Source organism: Pezoporus flaviventris, unplaced genomic scaffold (genome assembly GCF_033815535.1).
Source record: "Pezoporus flaviventris isolate CSIRO_AGI_PZ_B2104156 unplaced genomic scaffold, CSIRO_AGI_Pfla_v1 ptg000031l, whole genome shotgun sequence".
Classification (NCBI taxonomy): Eukaryota; Metazoa; Chordata; class Aves; order Psittaciformes; family Psittacidae; genus Pezoporus; species Pezoporus flaviventris.
In genome coordinates, this window is record NW_026892579.1 from 54,995,600 (window position 1) to 55,012,303 (window position 16,704).

General features: G+C 57.7%; 1 protein-coding gene across 1 annotated transcript; it reads right to left on the reverse strand.

Moving 5' to 3' along the window:
- Positions 1–1,133: 1,133 nt before the first annotated feature.
- Positions 1,134–16,162, reverse strand: ADCY3 (adenylate cyclase 3). Its single transcript, XM_061461073.1, has 20 exons — positions 14,312–16,162; positions 10,382–10,531; positions 7,848–7,978; positions 7,402–7,513; positions 6,898–7,025; positions 6,049–6,207; positions 5,811–5,973; positions 5,574–5,732; positions 5,307–5,449; positions 5,059–5,220; positions 4,892–4,979; positions 4,681–4,797; positions 4,185–4,444; positions 4,019–4,100; positions 3,493–3,651; positions 3,003–3,149; positions 2,759–2,872; positions 2,558–2,684; positions 2,207–2,331; positions 1,134–1,944 (listed from the first exon to the last, which is right to left on the reverse strand). Exons 1-20 carry the CDS (start codon positions 14,984–14,986, stop codon positions 1,762–1,764), a joined length of 3,384 nt encoding a protein of 1,127 aa, XP_061317057.1. The 5' UTR covers positions 14,987–16,162; the 3' UTR covers positions 1,134–1,761.
- Positions 16,163–16,704: the final 542 nt, after the last annotated feature.

Consider the following 16,704-nt stretch of genomic DNA (forward strand, 5'->3'; position numbering starts at 1 on the left):
CATACCAGTAGTGCCTTTACACCTGCTATTTCCTGCGCTTCAGGCACGGGGCAGCTTCACTGGTGCCCTGTTGTGCTTCAAGTCTGGGTCAGATCTTTAAAACTTGCCTTGTAACAGTACTTTAACATCTTTTTAATAAAAGTTCTGTTTTACCAAAATTGTCCTGTTTAGAAAAAAATCATCTGTTAATTTCCTTTAGCTTTATAATGTGGTTTAGTAGAATAAAATGGGAGAAAATACTGTCTTTTAAATCCCATCTCTCATTTCTTATGACTGCATCTGAGGGGCAGCTGTGAGTTCAGAAAGGATTCTGCTCTAACCTTGTGCACCTTCCTGTTGAGGGGAGGCAGAGATGTGGGGTGAAGGGCTGGGCTGTGTTTTAGGGGCAAGTCAGTGGGAGCCAGACCTTTAAGCTGCTGGAGTGAAGTGCCACAGCTTGTCACTGAGGCCACTGTGGTAAAGCCAGGCTTAACCAGTCTTGAGCATAACACCCTGTGTGTGGGGGACAGAGGGAGGCAGGTCCAGGCTGTAAGACCCATCCTGCCTCTGGGCTTGTATCCCAGTGTACAAGCACTGTTGGGAGGGATGTGCTGGGTGGTGTGGGTGCCTTCCTCTCTCCAGCATCACTCTTTGTCCCTGTGGGTGCTGTTTGCACCTGCAGCCCAGGCCCTGTGAGGACAGGGTTGTGGATGTGGATTTCCTTCTATTGCCATTCCCAATGTTGAGGTAGAGGTGCTCTGCTGCCAGAGCCACTGGAGCCCCAAGGAGGCAGAGGAGTGAATGCCACTGGTGCAAGGTGCTCAGCCTCCCCTTTGAGGATCCCTCCAAAGCCCTCAGAAAGGCAACCAACCCCTTCCCACTATATCCAAAGCTCCACAACAAAGCAGGCGCAGAATCAGGCTTTGAAATTCAACTGCTTCTATTCAAGAAACTAGCGGCATAATTACACCCTGTGTGTGCCTCCCTTCTCCCAGCCCTGGCAGCACCAGCTTTAACACACCGGTCCCCTCCTCAGCTGGTCCTTTGTCCTCTTCTCCATCAAGCAAGAGCAAAGTGACTGCAGCATCCACAGGGCAGTGTCCAAGGCAAGCGCAAACCCTGCTGCAGGGAGGGAACAGGCACAGTTAAAAATATAAATGTCAATCTGTACTCATATATATTTATATATCTGAAATACACAATATTGGTTCCTTTTTCTTCTTTCCCAAGTCAAAGGCAGCAGTGTGCTCTCCAGCTCCCCCATCTCCTAACTACCGTGGTTTGTGACGAGGATGAACTTGGTACAAACTAACAGCAAGTCCCGGATGCTCTCAGTTTGCAGCTGCCGCTCCCGGCACACAGAAGAGACGTGGTGTCTTCCCATCCGGCCCTGAGTTTGGATCTCCTCGTGCCGAGCATGTGGCAGCCAGGGCCCGTGGTGCTACTTTAATGTCATGTTGTCCCCTTGCATGGCTGGTGGTGCAGCTGCATGTCCCCAGGCCCATGCCCTCCAGGGGCTGAGAGCTGGTGTGTGCTTGCACTCGAGCGTGAGCGGCTGGAGGAGCCCGTGTCTCCCTCCTGCTCAGCTGCAGGCGCAGTAGAACAAAGCCCCACCAGGAACATCCAAGCAGGGGCTTGGAAAGGGCTGTGCCAAGGGGATGGTTTCTCAAGTTTGGTTTCAGATCCGGATGGCGGTGGGGTGGACGTGTCCAGGTCCCTCCCCGAGCCGCCCTGCTCAATGCCAGGAGGCAGTGGCTGTGATGGTGGGTAGGCACCGGACCCTCATGAACTGTCCACAACCTGATGGGGCAGGGTAACGGAGGAGCCGCTGATGAAGGAGCCCTGCTTCTCCCGGCCCTTGAGGAAGAAGGTGAGCAGCTCTCCTTTGCCCTTGACATAGATGGCTCCCCGGCGCACAAAGCGGAAGCCGTACTCCTTCAGGATGAGGTGGGTCTCCTCCACCACCTGCAGGGAAATGTTGGGAGGCTGAGAGGTCCTTGTATGGCACATGGCACAGGGAGCAGCGACCCCCAGGGCCTAGCTCCCATCCCATTGTCCTGGGGTGCCCTTTGAGCATCACCTTCCCCTGTGCCCAGCTCAGAGGAGCCAGCACTAACCCTCCCATGTGCTCCCAGCAGCACTTCTCCCCTCCCACCCACAGCCTGGGGTGTTTTGAGAGCTGCACCCCTCCATGGGTAGCCAGTTTGTCCCCTCCTCATCACTGCACCTGTATGTTCCCCATCACGCCAGTGGACTCCATCCTGCTGGCCACATTCACCGTGTTGCCCCAGATGTCGTAGTGTGGCTTGCGGGCACCAATGACACCTGCCAGCACGGCCCCCTTGTTCATGCCTGCAAAAGACAGGGAACAGAGGTTATCTCTGTGCCTGGTGACATGGATAGGACATCCTAATTGGAAGGAGGGTCTGTCCCAGGGAAGCTGTGGGGACAATGAGGCTCCCCCAGCCCTGCTGCCTTCAGCTGCTGAACTGCAGCTGCTGCCCAGTGTGCCATCACTGTTGGGGAAGGAGGGACAAGGGAGGCTGAGGTAGACCCTGCCCCATGCTACTGGACTTGCCTATACGAAGCATGAAGTTGTTGAAGGACTGGTAGTTGATGTTCATCAGTGTCACCTTCATGGCTAAGGCAAAGTCGGCCAAGTCAGCCAAGTGCTGCCAGCGCTCCTTATCTGAGAGGGTTTCCTTCTGCAAGAGCAGCATGGATCAGGCCTGCCCACCCCTTGCCCCTACTGTCCCCCATCCCCATGGGGACCCCTCACCTTGGTGCTGTAGCCATTGGCATTGGCATCAGGAGTCACTCCAGAAGCGGCCATGTAGGTGCTGCCAATGGTTTTGATTTTGGTGATGCAGCGGAACTGGGGTTCATCCAGGAGCTGAGTCATGGAGACAAGACCCTCAGGGACCCCAGGGCCAGGGCAGGTCCTTCTGCCCCTAGATGGGGCAGGAAGGGAAAGTCTAGCCAAGCCCCACACCATCCCCACGGCCGGTTCCATCCTAACTCACTGCGTCAAAGTCAGAGATGATCTCGTTGAGGAACCGCAGGCACTCAATGCCCCCATTGTTGATGCTCTCCTCTGTGTAGAAGTCAGCAAAGTTGGGGAGGGAGGCGAACATGACGCCAATCTCATCGTAGGACTGGCTGTACAGCTCCTGGGTACAGGATGGGATGGTGGTTGTAGGCCAGGGACATAGAATCATAGAATGATTGGGGTTGAAAAGAACATAAGCTCATCCAGTTCCAACCCCCTGCCACAGGTAGGGACACCTCACACAAGACCATGTCGCCCAAAGCCCCATCCAACCTGGCTTTTAAAACTGCTAGGGATGGAGCATTCACCACTTCGGGCAACCAAACAAGTGCCCACACATGACACCAGCACCTCCAGCAAATCTAAACCCTCCCATGAAACCATGCATCATCTTCAACAAACCAAAGCCTATCCCATCCACTCCCAAAATGGGAGCAAATGCCCCCTCCTGGGTGCCCCCTCACCTCGTCCCGCTTCTTGGAGCCCAGGAAGTGCCGGGCCACATGCTCAGGCAGCATGTTGGTGACAAGGGCCTCATTCCAGCGCCGCATCTCATAGACCCGCTCCTTCTGGTCATGGACATCTATCTTCCAGAGGAAGAGGGTCCTGGCCAGCTTCTCCACCTGGGGGTGGGGAATCGGGCTCACCCCCACTTGCCACCCACCAATGGGTCCTTTCCAGTGCTGGGAGCATCCTGTGGGGCTGGTGTGAGCTTGGAAGAAGGCTCTGGCACAAGGTGAAGCCCTAACTTGGGAAGTGAGACCTGCTCCAAGGCGCAAACAGAATCCTTGCGGGGCAGGCATGGGCCTTAGGGCCACCGTATTGCTGCCCACTCCTAACCGTGGGGGTGAGATGGAAGTGATGTGGTCCTGGAGAGCCCTTAGATGGGCTTCCTCAGAGAAGAGCTGGAGATGCTGCCTTGGAGCTTACAAGCAATATGGACAGGGGCTGAGGATGAAGGCGCAGAGGGGAGGGGAACAAGTCACTCACATGGCGAGAGAAGTAGTAAAAGCTGAGCATCACGATGAAGATCATCACTGTCATGGAATACTTGGAGGGGACCAGCAAGGACCTGTGGCAGAGGTGACACAGCATGGATGTGCGGTGGGTATGGCTGTGCCCTGCAACCCGTGCCCACCCCCCTGCCACCCCTTACGTGCTTTGCTGGCCATGGCGGCGGTCGTACTGGTCAAAGATGTGCTCCCAGGCGTAGATGTTGACAGCACCAGTGGCCCCAGTGATCAGCACCATGAGGGTCAGCTTGACCATGTGGCTGACCTGCACCAGCATGATGGTGGCCACCAAGGCCAGCAGGGCAATGTAGCTGTAGTACTTGGGCTGCTCCCCGCAGCCGCCTGCCTGGGGTGGCCCTGCTGTCCCGTTGCCCATCCCGCTGTGGTCCTGCCGGCAGCTGAGCTGGGGGCATGAGGGCAGGGTGAGGAGGGGTCAAGGTGCACCTCTCCATGGGCTGCATGGCCACCCAAAGGAACAGGGTGCTTTGCAGAGCAGGAGGAGGACACCCAACCTAAATTCCCTGCCCCTACAGTGCAGCACTGCTAATTGCTTTAACTATCAACTATGCATAATTATGGACTGCTTGGATGGAGGCTGGAGCAGGCCCAGCCCTGCTGGCACCCAGGCTGGTGGCTCACCATGTCCACGATATCCGCCATGGTGACGATGATGATGGCAGCCATGGCCCAGGTGTTGCGTGCCCAGCGGGTCCTGTCGATCCAGGTGGAGAAGGCCACAAGCTTTTTGGGGAAGACCTGAGGGGAGAGGAAAGTTGCTCAGGTGGGACACAGTGATGGGATATCATAGACATCACGGTGTCCCATCACCATGAAAGATATCCTGTCTCACCCGAGGAAAGATGGCAGCCAATGAGCAGAGGGTGAGGATGAGCAGCAGGATCTCCCCCACCACAAAGGTCACATAGTTGGCCACCAACCTGCCAAAAAGCCCAAGGTGGGATGGGTTTCATGCCCAGTGGTTTGAGGCCACCCATCCCCACCATCTCCCTGACATACCAGGGGTCAATGAAGACCTCCACTAAGGCGGTGAAGAAAAGGACAACACAGGAGCAGCTGAAGGCTGCCCCGCTCTGCTTCTCCTTCTCCACTGAGTAGCGTGTCTCCATCTCGGGGTCAATGAAGCGCATGGAGAGCCGGAAGGTGCTCTTCCCCTTCAGCCTGCTGGCAACAGCACCCATCAGTGCCTGCCAGCGCTGGGCTGCGCTAAGCTGCACTGGACTCTGCTGCCGGCCGGGGTGACTCACGCCTGGATGGACTCCCGCTCCAGCAAGGCTTCGTTGAGCAGCTTGTTGAGCTCCTGCTCGTTCTGCGAGGCGTCGATCACCCGCTCGGCCAGGTCCCGCAGCCGCAGCCGCCGCCGAGGGTTGGGGAAGGAGGGGTTCACTGCCTGCGCCGGCACAGCCGAGCATCAGCAAGACCATGCCAGCGTCAGTGGGATGTCCAACCACCACGGTGTGGCTAACAGCTGCCCCTGGAGCTGCTGGAATGGGGTTGCTTTACGTAGGCTGTACCTCTCCATCATCCTCTCCGCACTCCAGGGTGCCCCTCACCCTGGAGTCAGGCTCCTCAGGCTCCTCAGGGCTGATGTAGGTCAGGCTGAGGCTGCCGTTGCGCTCCTTTGTGTTGACCAATGGTGGGGAGCCTCCATGGGTTGAGGCCAATGACAGCTTCTGCAAGGTGAAGGTGGTGGGTCACAGTGGGGTGTCCCCCCTGCCGCAGCTTGCCACGGCTTTGCTGCCTCCACTCACCACTCCATTGATGCCATTGCGCAGGGGCTGCTTGGGGACCACGACGAGGTAGGTGACAATGCCCTTCTCTTTCAGGTACTCGCAGCGTGAACCGCCTTCACCCGGCTCCACCTCGAACTCACCCTTCAGGCAATCCATAGTGCTCTGCGAGATGTGCACCCTCCTGCCGGCACCGGGCGCCAGTGTCACCCATGGGTGCAGGGCACCTGGTTCCCCACCACCCTCTGCAGATGCTCACCCGGGGATGCCGCCCGCCTCCATCTTGTTGGCCACGGTGACATCAGTGGACCACACATCGTACTGCCAGCGCTTCTGCCCCAGCACCCCCCCCAGCACTGTCCCGCTGTGCACCCCCACCCGCATGTCCACCGCTGTCTTGGTCTTCTCCCGTACGTAGCTGGAGAGGGGAGACAAGGTCAATATGGGGGGGTCCCAACACATCCCCACCCCATAGCCCATCCCCATCCTGACTCCCCATCATTATTTACCACCCCTCAGTATATAATGACTTTTAGATTCATAGAATGGTTTGGGTTGGAACGGACCTTAAAGCTCATCCAGTTCCAACCCCCTGACACAGGCAGGGACACCTTCCACTAGACCAAGTTGCTCCAAGCCCCATCCAACCTGGCCTTGAACACTGCCAGGGATGGGGCAGCCACAGCTTCTCTGGGCACCATGTGCCAGGGCCTCACCACCCTCACAGGGAAGAGGTTCTGCCTAAGAACTCATCTCAGTCTCCCCTCTGTCAGGTTAAAGCCATTCCACCTCGTCCTGTCCCTGCAGGCCCTTGTCAAAAGCCCCTCTCCAGCTTTCTTGCTCCAGCTTGGGGCATCCTCATGGCCTCCTCTGAACTTGCTCCAACAGCTCCATGTCTTTCTTATGTTGGGGCCCCAGAGCTGGATGCAGGACTGCAGGGGGAGGTCTCACCAGAGCAGAGCAGAGAGGGAGAATCCCTTCCCTTGCCCTGCTGCTCACGCTGCTGGTGATGCAGCCCAGGACACGGCTGGCATTTGCAGAAGCTGCACCTCAGCAAACCAGTGCCCCCTGCCCACCCGGGCACCCACCCCAAAGAGAAAGCCCTTACGAAATGGCCTCCACCATGGCTAGCCCCATCATGATGGAGCAGACGGCATGGTCCTCCCGGTACTCGGGCAGCCCGCAGATGCAGTAGTAGCAGTCGCCCAGGATCTTGATGCGTAGCTGGTGGTACTTCTGGGGATGGGGGCGCATTGTCAGCCCCACAACCATCAGCTGAGACATCCCCAACTCCTTCACCGCCCCCATCCCTCTCCCAGGCTGTCCTTGACCCACACAGAGATCCTGCACCCAGCAGGGACATAAATCATTGGATTTTCCATTCCCACCCCACTTCCCCCCAGGGCTCAGTGGGTCCCTGGCTGGGGGAGGCCCCCCTGCTTCCCAACTCTATTTTTACAACAGAGGGCAGGGCATCTCCAGCATCCCAGAACAGTAAAATTTTAACCTCCACATCCCCATCCTGGGATGCAGCATTCAGCTGGGGCTGGAGCAGGACAGTGGCTGAGACCTGCCCCACTCGTCAAGTGTCAGGATGGTGGGGTACACTCACAGCTGCCAGCTTGTCGAAGCGGGCGAAGAGCTCGTTGAGGAGCTTCACCAGTTCCTGGGCGCTGCAGTAGGAGGAGAGCTGGGTGAAGCCCACGATGTCTGCGAAGAGGATGCTGTGGGGAGCAATGGTGAGCAGATCAGCCCGGAGTGTGTGTCCTGGGACATCCCTTCCCTGCTATCCCTTTGCACTAGGGCACCCAAGTCAAAGAAAAGGCTGATTTGGGATGCAGCTGAAAATGATGCTCTGCAAACCAGGGCTGAAGCAAAAAGGTGCCCCAAGCCATGGTCTGGCTGGTGGCTGTCCCTTGTCACACTTTGCTTTAGCTGCAAACCACACAAATTTTTCCCCTGTTTCTAGCCAGGACAGTAAAACACACATTTTTGCAAAAAAAAATAGAAGTTTTTTTCCCCACAAGGATGGCACAGGGGGAGGCAGGACAGTCTCACCTGACGTTCTCGTGACGGTACATGTACATGGTGTTGAACTGCTGCATCTCCTTTTGGCTTGGGTCCTTCTTCATGTCCTTCAGCATCTCATCAGCCACATGCTTGGGCAGGATGGAGAGCATCAGCCGCTCCTGAGGACGGGGTAGGGGACAGAGATTGCCATGACACGAAGCCAAGCGTGTCATGGCTCAAACACACAGTGCAAATACACAGTGCCAACACACAGTACAAAGGCACAGTCCAAACACATGGTGCCAATTCCAAGCTCCTGGGCCCTCACTGCTGGGCCTGACTATTCCTGGGTGGATCCCAGAGCCCAGACAGGTCTTTAGCCGAAGCTCTCAGCCACATGTAGGGAAGAAGCCATTAGTGAATTTTGCTCCAGGCAGAAGGAGTGAGGTTGGAGCAGGGTGCCCCAGGGCACCCCAGGGCACTGGGAGCCATCAACCCAACCATAAAGATGGAGAGAATGCACCCACAGGTGGTAGGTCCCCCTTGGTCATGCTTTCATGGTGGTGCCAACCTCTGCTTCTAGCCATTTCCTCCATGTTTCACAAGTTCTCATTGAGATTGAGAATAAACTGGCAAGTGGGAATAAATCCCAGCCAGGGGAGGATGGGAGGGTAGGAGTGCAGGGGTACTGCAGCCTGTCCCTGGAGCTGTGGGAAGGAGGGACAGTCTCACACACTTATTTGCACTCCAGCTGATGAGCTGCAAGTTTCCTTGTGCTTCCCAGATCCCTTCTGCAGGCACAATACAGAGCCCAGCCCCTCTCTGGGAGCTTGAGAATTAAAACGATTTGGGTTGGCCAAGCTTTTATCAGCCCAAATACACCTGTGACATGGGGCTGGGAGCCACCTTGGGGGCTGCACCAATGTCCACACGGTCCCTCTGAGCTGCCCCAGCTTGGGCCTGATTGGGTCAGGGCTGGTTGCAGGGACTGGGGTTAAACCACGCCAGGGAGGATTTAACAGTTTAAAAGCATGGTGAGTGCCCCATAACCAGCATAGGACTCAAGCAACTTGATCCCAGGAGGATCAAGCCCACTTGGGGAAAGGAACCCATTGCTGGCCCAGCAGCCCCAGAGCTGGAGGAGGGATAGATGAATGTGGCTGTGCGTGGGGATTCGTACTAAATGTAAGTAACTTGGTTACTGAAGTGGGTTTTCCCCCAGGACTGGGGGTGTCTGTGCGCAGCTGCAGCAGGGCTGTTGCTGGAGGAACGGCACTGTGTCCCCATCCCAGTCCCCATCCCCAGGGAGTGCAGGTGGGGAGGAGTGCAGGAGCTTCTCAGCTCCATTAACCCTTAGCTCTGCCTGTGGGGCTGTCTTTTCAGCCATCACTGGTGGCCCGGAAGGAGGAAGGATACATCTGGCAATGAGCACTGCTCCTTGCTCCATGGCCCCGCTGCCCCGAGCCACTCAGCCTCTTGCTAGCAGCCTTTCCTGCAAGATCACAGGCTATTTTTAGCTCAATTCCCTAAGGAAACAGCTTATGTGGTAATAAACCCATGTTCCTTCCTATACTCCTCCAAACCCGCAAGCTGGAGCCTCCAAAGCGCTCTCACTCTGAGCATCCCCCAGCCTCAGGATTTGCCGCCTTCTCCTAAACCTCTCCCTTTATCTAATCCCTTATTAGACATCAGAGCATCCACACAGGTTTTGCAGCAAAGAGGATGCCAGTGGCACTGGCCGGGCCCTGCCACGTGTCTCTTGTTGCCGTTGGGAGCAAATTGCTGGCAGCGGATCAACCAGATAAGAGACGGGAGATGGAGACAGAGGCCCCAGATAAGGTTCTAAAATTAGCCCAGCTCATCACTGGACGGCGGCTGGAGACAACAGAGCTTTGGAACAGCCGGCTGGCACCACACTGCCTGCTGCCCTCTGACCGCTGCTCTTGCCTGGTCACCGCAGCACAGTGCCGGCGCAGCCGTGTGCATGGGGCATCCCCCCTGGGATGAGCACAGAGCGGATGGCTGTGCTTGCTGTCAGCTCGCCCTTCCCGTCATGGTCTGCTGCAGGAGAAGCCCATGAGATGGCTGGGGGCCTGATGGGGACCTGATGTACGGTCAGCAATGGGGACCCACCATGCGATTGTGCCTGGAGATAGGGACATGCTGTGTGACTGTGCATGGGGTTGGGGACCTCTCCTGTGGTTGTGCCTGAGGACAGGGACCTGCTGTGTGGCTGTGCCCAGTGACAGGGATATGCCACATGGCCCTGCCTGGACATGAGGACCTGCTTGTCACCATGCCCAGGGATGGGGATAGCTTGGTGGTGGCTATGGCAGGAGCTGGCAGACCCTGGAAGAGGACGCTGACATGGAGAGTCCCAAAACTGGGCACAGGGTGCAAAGCTGCAAATGTATTTCCCACCATGGGTCCTCCTGTTCCCATCACCACCCACCACAGTCTCTAAGCACCATGCAGGGTGCAGTCTGAGGGTGCTTTATCCATATCTCAAAGCCACACCAGTGTCCCATCACCATCCCCTGCCCTGTCCCCATGCTGTCACCTCACGCAGCTGTGGCTCCTACCTGCTGCTGGCTCTGCTCCTCCAGGTTGAGCTTGACCTCGAGGGACTGGCGCGCTTCAAGGAAGGCTTTGCGGTGCTTGCGGTCAGCCATGTAGTAGGACATGGTGCCCACCGTGATGGCACAAAGGTAGATGGCAACGTTGGACAGGATCTTTGGGGACAGAGAAAAGGAGATGGGGGTGAGTGGAGCCAAGAGGAAGTCCGTGCATGGCCCAGGGATGGTGCTGGTATCACCGCACAGCACTGTGTGGGCAGCACAGCCTGACAGGTTAGACTGGAAAAATGCTGGAGGAGGACATAAAATACACCCTGGAGATCAATCACCAAATCCCAGCCACTGTGAACTGCTGGTGGGCTCATGGGGGACGTGACGGCGGCTCTGCAGGAGGGATCTGCAGCAAAGACCCTTCATGGATCATGCCCTGAGCATCCCTGGAGGCCGCGTGGTCCCCGTGGGCTGACGCCACTTCATTAGACCTCGCAGAGATGTTTTGGAAAAAGGCAGCAGGTTGGCAGGGGCTGGGTGCAGCCCCAGGGGATGGTGCTGCTGAAGGCAGGTGGCTCTCACGTGCCACCCGCTCCTTCCACAGGAACTGCAGCCCTCTGTGCAGAAAAACTGAATGAAACCGCGGCCAAACTCTAAAATCGTGGGTTTACTGATGCTCCTGCCCCTCTGCATCCCTCCCAGTGCCCCTGAGGTTGGACCTGTCCCGTCCCACAGGCTAGGCCCCAGCTCCATGGGCTGGACCCCATCCTCCAGGCTGGACCCTGTCCCCATGGACTGGGCTCCATGTCCCTGCAGCCCAGGAAGGGACACAGCAGGTTTGGAGATGGGAGCAAAGAGTCCTTCGTGGAAAATCTGACTGATGAGGGAAAGTTGAATGTGTTTGGTTTGTTTAGTCTAGCAAGGGGATGAGGGACAGGGTGGATGTTATAACAGGCTCCAGCTATGCCAAAGTGGCAATGGGGACGTGGGCCATGGGCTGTGTCACAGCCAGCGTGGAGGAGGCAGTGGGAAGAGCACGGAGCTGCTCCTGGGCTCATTTCCACTGGGGATGTGCTGCCATGCTCCACATCCTTCTGATCCCAACTCCCCTGTACCAACCTTTTCCCATCCCTGGTCCCCCATAGCCCAGCTTGGTCAGAGGAAAGTCCTAATGTGATCCTGGTCCTCTCCTTGGAGGTTTTATCACCCAGCAGCGTTGAGCCCCGAGCAGCTCAGCCTCACCATACGGAGACAGGGAGGAGCTGCTGACCCTTTCCACACAGGGGGAAACTGAGGCACAGACAAACAGGCCACATGCAGCAGTAAATACAGTGCCTGTCACTGTGTGCTGGCTCAGCACCACACTGGGGTTAAGATGATTTGCAGCAAGGAAATATTCACTTCTCTTGGGAGGAAAAGAACATGAGGAGCAGGGGAGAGCACCCAGGACCCTCAGCTGGTGCCCCAGGACTGGATCCTGCCCCAGATCCCGCTGCTGCAGCTGGGGATCCCTGGGAAGCCCCTGCACCCATGGCACAGCAGACTGTGAGCAAAGAGCAATCTGGAGGTGGGCACCGAAAGAAATCCCCAAACCAAGCAGACACTTGCTATTTTTAACCAGCCTCTCGGATTGTCATGACAAAGGGATGCTCTGCCCAGGCTGGATGGGCATGGAGCAGCTTGTCACTGTTCAGCGCAGCTCAGCACACTGGGGCTGCCAGAAAACCTAGGGATCTGCTTGCCCAGTACAGCCAAGTCCCATGCTGAGCATCTTCCGTCTGCATCCTGCAGCCATGCAATGAATGCTCAGCCCCAAAAAACCTCCACCAGCAAGTGCTCTGAAATGCAAAACACATCTCAAGACTCCAGATGCTGCAGGGAAATCCCCAACACAAAGGAGACCTCACTCCTGGCACAGCCACTGGTTATCATTTGCACTTAGTAATTTGGGGGCAGAAAGACATGCACAGGAGGGTGCAGAGCCAGTGGAACAAGCCTTATCCCTCCTTCCCATCCAACCCCATCCATGTCCCGGAGGGAAGATCCTGGTAGGATACGCAAGGGCCATCCAAACGGGGACCAGGTCATTGGCCAAGCCCAGGGATGCTTTGCAGCTGATTCGCACACAACCGTGGCAGATACAGCCTCAAACACCACCAAATCCTGACCCCTGCCACGATTCCAGTCTTTGGGCTCCTTCTCGACAGCCAGCAGCGGGACAGAAGCTGTCGGCATCTCTCATGAACCCTGCCAGGCTGTGCCGGCCCCACTCAAGCAACATCCTCTGGTTCATCCTATTAATAGCGATGCCCTCCGGGAGCTGCACCACCAGCTATAATAATAAAGCATATGATGTTTATTTCTGGACATAATGTTCCTCCTTTTGCAGCAGGCAGAGGCAGAGACATGCCGCGTTGCCAAGGTTTTACCGGCCCTGGACTCTCCGTGCCACGGCAATGATTAACAGAGCGGCTCATGCCTGCTGCCAGCCAGGGGGATGCCCACATGGCCCCTCTCCTCCTGCATCCCAGGGAGGTGGCAGCAAGAGTTTTCCTTGTATCCCAGAGAAGGAGCAAAACCTGGGAAAGCTGCTGGTGCTCTGGGATTTCTCCTGCTTGGTGCAGTGCTTCCGCCCGAGCATTACTGGGAGGGCACTCATGCTGCCGCCCCAGCACCCAGCCTAGCAAGCTCCAGGAATGGTGCCCAAAAAGCGCTTTTCTTTGCAAAGCCCTGTGTGCCACCAGATGATGTCCCATGCCAGGGGACCAGCTCCAAAACACCCACCCAGAGACAGGAAAAACCCAGTATCTTTGGGCTTCTTGGAGAACAGGCTCCATTTTCCAAATCCTCAGAGTGATCACAGGCTCAACGCTTCCCAAACCTCACAAAAAAACAAATAAATACACCCCCCTCCCCCCTTCCTATGTAGGCTGGGAAAAACTGGAGGTCTCTGAGGACCTGACCCAGAGCATTCCAAATTCCCATAGCATCCTCCCACGGAGCCCAAGCCATTAGGGGCAGAACAGATACTTCCAGTGGGATTTTCCCTGCTGCCATCAGCAGCCACTGGCACACAAGTTTTCAGCTCTGGCTTGTTTTTTTCCCCCTCCACCCCAGCTGTGGCCACGCCATGAAACCCACTGATTTAAGGAATAAAAACAATCTCTAGCTGCTCCAGGGGGATATTTCCCAAGAAATACTAAGAATACGATGGGCCAGGGATCGCTCTCCCCAGTCTGAGCCCCATGTCCCCTCCTTTACTGCATACATGAATTAGTTAGCCCATCTTTATGGCCATGTTTAGGTTTGGAGAGTCTGTTTCTCCAGCTTGGCTTGGGCAGAAAGTCACCAAAAAGCAAGCCTGGACTCTGCCACAGGCGCAGGGCTCGGTGATGGCCATTGCCCGAGAGCCACACTGGGTCCAAGTGGCTGCCCAGCTTCTTCCTCCTGCGAAAGCTCCAGTGAATGCTTGTGAGCCCGGAAGCTGAGCTCCTGCCACCTTTCTGCCAAAAATGGCCATGTGGGGACACTTTTAGCCATTTTTGCAATTCAAAGGGGAATTGGAGCAAGCAAGGCCTCCAGGCAGGGAGCCTGCACTCTACACCATGCCTCAGTTTCCCCAGCAGCCTAACTCCATGAATCCATGCACCCCGGGTGGCTCCTGGGGTCGGATCTGTGCTTGCAAGGTCAGGTCTGTGGCTGTGTGCCCCAGCACAGGTGGGTGCTCCTACACACCCCAATACCCCAGATATGTTATGGGGAGTCCCCTGCTCCCAGCAAACACCACAATCAGCTTATAGGGCTTGGATCAAACCTAGTTTTAGGGTCAGGGCATAGGGACGGAGATGGACCCCACAGTAACTCATGGGAGCACCAAATGGGGACGATTTGCCCATCACCCCCCACCACCACAAGGAACCCCATGTCCCCTCACTGGCCCTGTACCTGTCTGAGCAGTGTGCCTTCATCCAGGGCATCCTGGTGCTGCTGGGCGACGGTGACACCGAGCACCAGCGTGTGGATGCCGCAGGAGATGGCGGTGATGAGCACGATGGGCGCCAAGCGCAGCGGCAGCGTGATGAAGAAGGAGAAGACGAAGAAAGCCTGCCAGCCCACCGTGTCACTGGCCTCGGGCGAGCGAGAGAAGTTGAGACCCAGGTAGCAGAAGATCTGGGCCAAGATGAGGACCCAGAGGACGTAGGGCAGGAACCTGCGGGCCACCCGCTCGGGGAGCAGCCTGTACTTGCAAAGGATGAAGAGCAGCACGTGGGTGACCAGCCCGGCCACCGCTGCCAGCACTGGGGCCAGCTTGTCAGGGGCATAGACCACGGCGCACATGATGAGGACATAGCAATCGAAGAGGGCGGCAAAGACCACAAGCACCAGGAGGGTCTCATGGCGTTGGCGACGGAAATAGGTCTGGTAGAGGTTCTCCAGGGACTCGGGAGTGAAGGTGAGGCGCATGAAGCGAGGCAGGCAGAGGCAGGGTCCCGAGCTCCGCACGGTCACCTCATGGGTCCGCCCCACGCCATGCTCAGGGTCCGACGGCAGGCTCACCGAATAGTCGGCGGAGTACTCAGCCGAGCACTCGGGCTCTGAAAAAGCCCTGTTCCTGGGCATCGTGGTGCTTTCCCCTGCTCCGACCCCGCAGAAATGCCGCGGTCCCCCGCGCCCCGATGCTCACTGGGGTAATGCCCGCAGCATCCCCGTCTCACCGGCCACCTAACAGCGAGGCCTTTCGCCTTCTCCCGCAGCCCTAACCCTCAATCCCGCTGCGAGCCGAAGAGCGGCCAACGGAGGGAAACGGGGATGAGTATAAACAACCGGCGGTGCGGTGCTAGGAGGCCGGGAGCAGAAGGAGCTTTCCTGCCCAGCTCCCTGCCAGCTTTCTCCCCAGCCCTTGCGCACTGCCAGGTTGCAACCGAAGCGACGCGGAGCGGAAAGATGTCGCGATGCCTCCCTGCTCCTCCTTCGAGGGCAACCGCTTCGGGGGGCGATCCCCGGCGCTCCTTCTGTCTTTGCCCCTTTCCGAGATCCTTCGTTCCACGGGGATGGATGGACGGATGGGTGGAGGGATGGAGAGGATGGACAGACGGAGGAACGGAGGGCCAGGGGCCGTAGCCCGGCCACCGCAGGTGCCGCCCCGCTGCCAGGAGCGATCCGATCCGATCCGCTGCGCTTCTCCTCTCCCGGCCGCAGCCGCATCCTCCGGCGGCCCCGCCGCCCGCCTCCGCCGCCCCCTACGCCCGGGGCCGCCCTGCCCCGCCGCCCGCTCGGTCTCCGCGGGGCCGGGTACGAGGCAGCGGAGGCGGCGGCGGGTGCATGGCAGCGGCTCTGGGGACGGAGGGGCCGGGCAGGGCTTCCCCGGGGCCGGGGCGGGCCCCCACCGCCGGCCGTGCCGGTACCGGTGCGCCCCGGTGCGTCTCCGCCTTCAGTAACTCTGTCGGTGCCGGCTGCGGGGTGGCCCCACTGCCGCCGGGGACCGGGAACCCAGCCTGTTCCCGGGTGGATTTGCCCCCAACGGTGTCCCTCCCTCGCTCCTGCAGCTTTGCTGCTGTCAACTCTATCCTCTTCATCACCTGCTTCCAGCAGCTTGCACGGCCACAGGGACCCACACGTCCTGAACCAACTCGCTAGGCGCCAGGCACCCCAACCCTGGGGGATGAGCAGGGTGCCAGGCTATACATCCTAAAACCTGCCAGGCTGTCTTCAGCTCGACTCTGCTTCCCCCCCACCCCGGGGTCACAGACCCCTTACAACAGCTTCTCCTCCACAGGGGAGCAGGGAAACACCAGGACTTCCCCCTGCACATCCTCCTTTGCCTACACTACCCAAATCATCCCCAAAACTGATGATACCCCCCTGAAAGCTCTTCAGAAAGCTACCCTTCTTCTTCCTCATGTTTCAGCTCTCCTCTTGCACCCTGGATCTGGAACACTGGCTGCAGTTCAGAGCTGATGGAGGTGCCCTGAATCACTCCTGTCACCATGCTGCAAGAAGTCCTCCCGGATGTACTGGAGAACCACACCTGGCCCCATCAAGCTGTGGCCACTCCACTCCCCCATGTCCTTACCCCAGCAGCTCTAACAGGAGGCCATCTTGGCTGCTTTGCCAGGGAAGTAATTGCTTCTGTGTAATTAATACAAAATGATAAGCCAATGCCACAGCTCCCCTGAGGTTTGGGGCATGCTCAGTGTTACTCCCATCCTGCTGCAGCTGAAGAGGAGCGCAGGCAAGCGGGATGCATGCAGGGGCTTCTGCTGCCCAGCCTTGCCCGTGCCTTGGCCAGCACGAGACAGGGACAGGAGTCCTGGTCACCCGCCCTGGGACATGTTCTA

Coding starts and splice junctions, on each gene's coding strand:
- ADCY3 (XM_061461073.1), bottom strand. CDS start 14,986: ATGCCCAGGAACAGGGCTTTTTCAGAGCCCGAGTGCTCGGCTGAGTAC. Junction 6,208..6,897: donor GCCATGGTGGAGGCCATTTC/GTAAGGGCTTTC, acceptor TCCCCTCTCCAG/CTACGTACGGGAGAAGACCA. Junction 2,685..2,758: donor CCAATGGCTACAGCACCAAG/GTGAGGGGTCCC, acceptor CTGCTCTTGCAG/AAGGAAACCCTCTCAGATAA.